General features: G+C 49.3%; 1 protein-coding gene across 2 annotated transcripts in view; it reads left to right on the forward strand.

The window, feature by feature from the left end:
• Window positions 1–1,318: 1,318 nt before the first annotated feature.
• VCL (vinculin) overlaps window positions 1,319–6,143 on the forward strand; it is a 127,480-nt gene continuing 122,655 nt past the window's right edge. For both annotated transcript variants that reach the window (XM_032140518.2, XM_032140524.2), the window contains exon 1: window positions 1,319–1,618. In XM_032140518.2, the coding sequence (XP_031996409.1) occupies window positions 1,451–1,618 (168 nt within the window). In that variant the 5' untranslated portion in view covers window positions 1,319–1,450. The remainder of the gene's footprint in view (window positions 1,619–6,143) is intronic.

A 6,143-nucleotide genomic window follows, 5' to 3' on the forward strand; every position in this document is an offset into this window, starting at 1 on the left:
AAGTAAGACGTTTGGAAGATGTCTTTTTTTTTTTTTTTTGAGACAGAGTCTCGCTCTGTTGCCCAGGCTGGAGTGCAGTGGCGCCATCTCGGCTCACTGCAAGCTCCGCCTCCCGGGTTCACGCCATTCTCCTGCCTCAGCCTCCTGAGTAGCTGGGACTACAGGTGCCCGCCACCACGCCCGGCTAATTTTTTTGTATTTTTAGTAGAGACCGGGTTTCACCGTGTTAGCCAGGATGGCCTTGATCTCCTGACCTCGTGATCCGCCTGCCTCAGCCTCCCAAAGTGCTGGGATTACAGGCGTGAGCCTTCGTGCCCGGCCTGGAAGATGTCTTATACAAAGCATGAGGGAACTGGATAATTTGGTCTTACCTATCAAAATATAAAATGCACATACTTTTGCATTTTTCTCTTTCCTGGTAGGCATTTGCCCTAGATAAATACACAGATTCACAGCACAGGGGCAAGTACAATTCATGCAGAATTGTTTTTTAATAGTGAAAACCAGAACCCAACCCAAGTCCATGAGTAGGAAATTGGTTCTGTAAATAGTTTTATTTCGTGCAAAGGAATATCATGCAGTCATTAAGAAGAATGAGGTAGACCTTTACCAACAGTGAAAGATAAGGGCATTTTAATCAAGGGCAATCATACCTAGTTCCAGGAAAATGTTTATTAATCTCATTTACTTAGAAAAGATATATGTAGAAGTGAATCTGTAGACAAGTCTAGAAGGCTACACAGCCAGCTGTTAAACAGAATGTCTCTGAGGAGGGCAGGGGGCGGAGTCTGCGTTTACGTGAATGGGACGCTGCTGTTTCTCAGTGCACCTCTGCTGTTTGAATCTTTTACTAAAAACCTTCTCATGCATTGCTGGGAGGGAATGGAAGGAGTATTCTGAGGGTTTCGTGTGAAGGGAAAAGTTGAGGAGGGGACGTGGGAGACCTCCTGGTCTTATCAAACTCTAGCGCCGCCTGAGGTGAGGAGATCCCGCCCCTCTGAGGTGATTCTGCAGAGGGGCGGAGCTCCCCAGATCCGAGGCGGGAGGCGGCCCAGGGGCGGGGCCAGCCGGCTCCAGCCGCCCGCTCCGTTCCCACCATGCCCTTATAAGGAGCGCCCGGCGTTAGGGCTCGGGAATCCGGTAGCAATCCCGGCGGCTCAGCCCCAATCCCAGGCCCCTCCCTTGGGAATGGGGGAGGGGCGGGGTTTGGCGGCGGGGTGGCTGGGGCGGAGCATCTCGAAAAGGGACCAGTAGGAGTGGCGGCCCAGGTCTGAGCGGCGCTGCCATTGGGCGCGGCGACCAGAGGGGGCGGGGAGCCCGTGAGGCTGGCTACGCCGAGGGAAGCCCCGACTCCGTAGTCGCTGCACAGAGTCTGTCTCTTCGCCGGTTCCCGGCCCCGTGGATCCTACTTCTCTGTCGCCCGCGGTTCGCCGCCCCGCTCGCCGCCGCGATGCCAGTGTTTCATACGCGCACGATCGAGAGCATCCTGGAGCCGGTGGCACAGCAGATCTCCCACCTGGTGATAATGCACGAGGAGGGCGAGGTGGACGGCAAAGCCATTCCTGACCTCACCGCGCCCGTGGCCGCCGTGCAGGCGGCCGTCAGCAACCTTGTCCGGGTGAGCGCGCAGGGCCTGGCGCGGGAGCGGGCGCGGGAGGTGTCCCCGGGGCCCCGGCCCGCGTCGCGGCTGCCTGTGGCCGGTTTGCTGGCCGTGGCTTTCCGCGTGGGTTCCGGAGCCAGGCGCCAAGGGTTCGAATGGCCTCTTCTCCGCCCTGTGACCTTGAGCGAGTCTTGAGCCTCTCCGGGCCTCAGTGTCCTCATCTATAAAATGGGAGCAGTCAGGAAAAAGGCTGCCTTGCGGGCTTGTCGTGAAGATCTGGTGAGGTATTATTTGTGGAGTGCCTCGCGCGGCGTGTGGCCCACAGCAGGCACCCAATAAATGAGAGTTGCCGGGATGTCCGAGGGTCCCTGCCCCGCGCAGGCTTCGCCCCCACGTTGACCTCCTCGCTCTCAGCACCTTTTTAGGCCTCCTCGATCTGGATGTGTGGGGGAGGGAGAGCGGGCCTTCCCACGGATCTCTTGCCTTCTCTTCTAGGGATCCTTATTTGAGCCACGTTGTCCTCCTTTCTAATACTTCTGCCCCTCACCCTGAGACCCGCCTCGCCCACCCTCGCTCCCCAGAGCTCCCTGTATTCCGCCCTTTTATTCACTTACCTCACTCTCTGTCGCCTCCTCCTCCCTCCTGGACATTTTACTTATGCTCACTCCTCTGGCACTCTCACACCTTTATGCAGTCATTCGTGACCACAAGCCCGGTTTTTCCTTCCGCTCAGCCCTGCTGCCCTTCCTGTCATTCCCTCCTGTGGACATTTCCACCTAGCTTTACCTGCTGTCAAACGGCCTCCTCCCACTGTGGCCTTTCTAGACTCGGGGGCCCTCCTTGGCCCCTCCTCCTGGCAGGAAGCAAGATGGAGCTGTTGGGAGAGGCCTGTGAAATCTGGGATCTGCCGCCCCTGCCGGAGAAAAGGCTGGGGCATCCCCTCCCCATCCACAACTTTCCTGGTGGCTCTGCAGACCCCTGTAACCCACAGCTGTGACTCATAACCGAGGTGATTCCTGAAGGAGGTGGAGCCCACGTCTGAAATGGGAAAAAAGAGGTGCTGGGACCAGTCTCCCAACACTTCCCTGGCTAATGTCACACTTTTCTTTCCCACCCTGGCTGGGTGACTCAGACTGGTCCTGCCTGTGAGGAACAACTTTGGAAAAAGTTCATACTGCTCCCCCACTGAGCTGTGTAAATAGTGTGTGTCAGGGCAGTTGGGAGGCAACTGTGGATCTGTCTGGGTGGGGCTTGGGTTACTTATCTGATTTGAGCACTTTAGTGCACTTAGAGGCTCTTTAGCAGCTGAAAGTCTTCCTCAGTCTTCAGGGGTCCCTGGACTGTCTCAAGCAATTTAGGAGACTGGTAGCTAGGAAGACAGGGTGACACCACCGACCAAATTCCTGATCTTTCTTCTCTATAGCTTTAGTAAGAATCTATTCATTCAGTAAGAATGCTGTATTCATTCACAATGTCTACTTGTACATTGTTCTTCTTTTTATAACTAATTTGAACAGAACACTCCAGAGTACATTCTTATGTAGTGTTGTCTAACATGGCTGCATTCCAGGCCTCCATTTTTCAACAAATAGGAAACAATGTAAAGGCACAAGGTAATAGTGTCTCTCCATGTAGTACTTCAGGAAATGAAATCTTAAAACCACATGTTGCACTTGGAACAGAGCTAGTGTAGTCTAGGGGTTGATATCTGGTTAGGCTATTTAGAGAAAAGTTATTTATGGGCTTCCATGCCGTGAATTAATAGGCATTGAATGTCTGTTATATGGAAAACATTGCAATAAATCAGTGCTTCTCAGCTTAGAGTGTACATGAAAATCATCAGTGGGGCTTTTTAGAAATAAAGATGTCCAGCTCCCACGGGTCAAGGCCTTTGTATTTTGCTTTTTTTTTTTTTTTTTTTTTTTTTGAGATTGGGTCTCTCTCTGTCACGCAGGCGCTGGAGTGCAGTGGCGTGATCATAGCTCACTGCAGCCTCCATCTCCTGGGCTGAGAAAAATCCTCCCACCTCAGCCTCCCAAGTAGCTGAAGGCCTTTGTTTGTTTGTTTGTTTGTTTTTGAGACGGAGTTTTCCTCTGTCAGGAGGCTGGAGTGCAGTGACCTGATCTGGGCTCACTGCAACGTCCTCCTCCCAGGTTCAAGCGATTCTCCTGCCTCAGCCTCCTGAGTAGCTAGGACTACAGGTTCGCACCACCGTGTCCAGCTAATTTTTGTATTTTTAGTAGAGACGGGGTTTCACCATGTTGGCCAGGATGATCTCCATCTCTTGACCTTGTGATTTGCCCACCTCAGCCTCCCAAAGTGCTGAGATTACAGGCGTGTGCCACCGTGCCTGGCCAGGCCTTTGTATTTTTTAAGAAGCTCCATAGGTGATTGTGATATACGCCCTTAGTTAGGAAACACTGTAATATATACTGTGAGACAAATACAAAAGAAATAAGGTTATAAGATGAAAACAATGATATGTAGTTAAGTTATATACTTTCCAACACATACAAAAGAGGGGACTTGAGATTGGTGGTAGCTATGGGTTAGCAGAGACAAAGTAGGGAGGATTGTGCTGATAAATAGTTAATCATGAACAAAGGCACTTGTGAGTAAGTCACTTCCAGGTTACAGCAAGTAGATTATCTTGATTGCAGCTCAGGAGACAAGTTGGAGAGAAATTGGAGATGAAGTTGGTGTGTGACATACGGGCAGTGTAACATAGGCCTTATCCAATAGGATGAACAAAGGGAGCAGGAGAGGGAGGAGGATGAGAATAGTATGTGAGAAAGACTGCGTGAGAATGGCGTGTGAGAATAGTATAGTGTGTTTTGGGGAGGCCAGAGGACCTACCCATTGCTTCAAATTCTCGGTTCCAATTGTGACCGTTAAATATGTGGATTCTGTACATGCTTCAAGATTGTTCTGGAGGTCAGGCCTTGTCTGATATTTCTCTCTTTTTAAAAAATTTTGTTTTGGTTTTAAATAGAGACAGGGTCTTGTTATGTTGCCCAGGCTGGTCTCGAATCCCTGGGTTGAAGCAATCCTCCGGCCTTGGCCTCTCAAAGTGCTGGATTACAGTTGTGAGCTACTGTGCCTGGTCTGATATTTCTTTATATGGTCCTCAGTTCCTGCCCTCAAAATTGGCACATGGGATCACTCAATAAATATTGTTGAAGGAACTATGGGAAGGGAGACAAATTGGAAAGCTTTTAAAATTGGTTGGTTATGAAGAAAATGAAGGCCTGGACTTGGGAGTGGCAGGGAAAATGGAGAAGGAATTAATCAGAAATATATTAGAAGAAGAAATAATAGAACTGGATAATTGGACTCTGAATTTGCTAGAAAAGAAACATGGTATTACTGTAAAATAATGAAACTGATTTTAGAACAAATCTTCTGGAATTTATATAATCTGGGTGAGTATTTCTTGGGAGTTACTTTGGGAGGTTATGTCCTTATTCCAGTGCTTTTCTTTGGGAATTTCTTTCAGGTTATTTACAGACGTATGCCAAATTAGTCTTATTTTGGTCAAGAAAATGTACATTTTGACTGAAGTAGGCATTCTTGAGCTCAACGACTTCATTTACTGTTCTTGAGCCTAAATGACTTTCAGATATTTCCATAATTAAAATTTACTAGATGAAGATGAAATTCTCAATTGTTGTACATAGTCATTCACTTATCAAGCAGGTATTTATTGAGACCTCTTCAAATGCCAAAGCAATAAGTGTGATGCCTGGCATAATCAGTATGATACTGAATTGGAAGTCTTTTTTTTTTTTTTTTTTATGAGATGGAGTTTCGCTGTTACTGCCCAGGCTGGAGTGCAGTGGCGCGATCTTGGCTCACCGCAACCTCCGCCTCCCAGGTTCAAGTGATTCTCCTGCCTCAGCCTCCCTAGTAGCTGGGATTACAGGCATGTGCCATCACGCCTGGCTAATTTTGTATTTTTAGTAGAGACGGGGTTTCTCCGTGTTGGTCTCGAACTCCTGACCTCAGGTTATCTGTCCACCTTGGCCTCCCAAAGTGCTGGGATTATAGGCATGAGCCACCACGCCCGGCTGAATTGGAAGTCTTAAGTGGCACTGAGGAAACAGTATGATGGAAAGTCAGAGGAAGATGAGATTACTTTTGACTGGAGAATCAGGGAAGGCTTCATAGAGGATATAACATTGAGTTGGGTCTTAAAGACAGATGGGATTTGAATATTTAGAGATGTGGTAAGAAAGGCATTACTTGGCCAGGTGTGGTGGCTCACGCCTATAATCCCAACACTTTGGGAGGCCGAAGCGGGCTGATCACGAGGTCAAGAGATGGAGACCATCCTGGCCAACATGGTGAAACCCCATCTCTACTAAAAATACAAAATTAACTGGGCATGGTGGCATGCGCCTGTAGTCCCAGCTACTCGGGAGGCTGAGGCAGGAGAATCACTTGAACCTGGGAGGCGGAGGTTGCGGTGAGCCAAGATCGCGCCACTGCACTCCAGCCTGGGCAGTAACAGCGAAACTCCATCTCATAAAAAAAAAAAAAAAAA

This window comes from Hylobates moloch, unplaced genomic scaffold (genome assembly GCF_009828535.3).
Source record: "Hylobates moloch isolate HMO894 unplaced genomic scaffold, HMol_V3 SCAFFOLD_3, whole genome shotgun sequence".
Taxonomy (NCBI): domain Eukaryota; kingdom Metazoa; phylum Chordata; class Mammalia; order Primates; family Hylobatidae; genus Hylobates; species Hylobates moloch.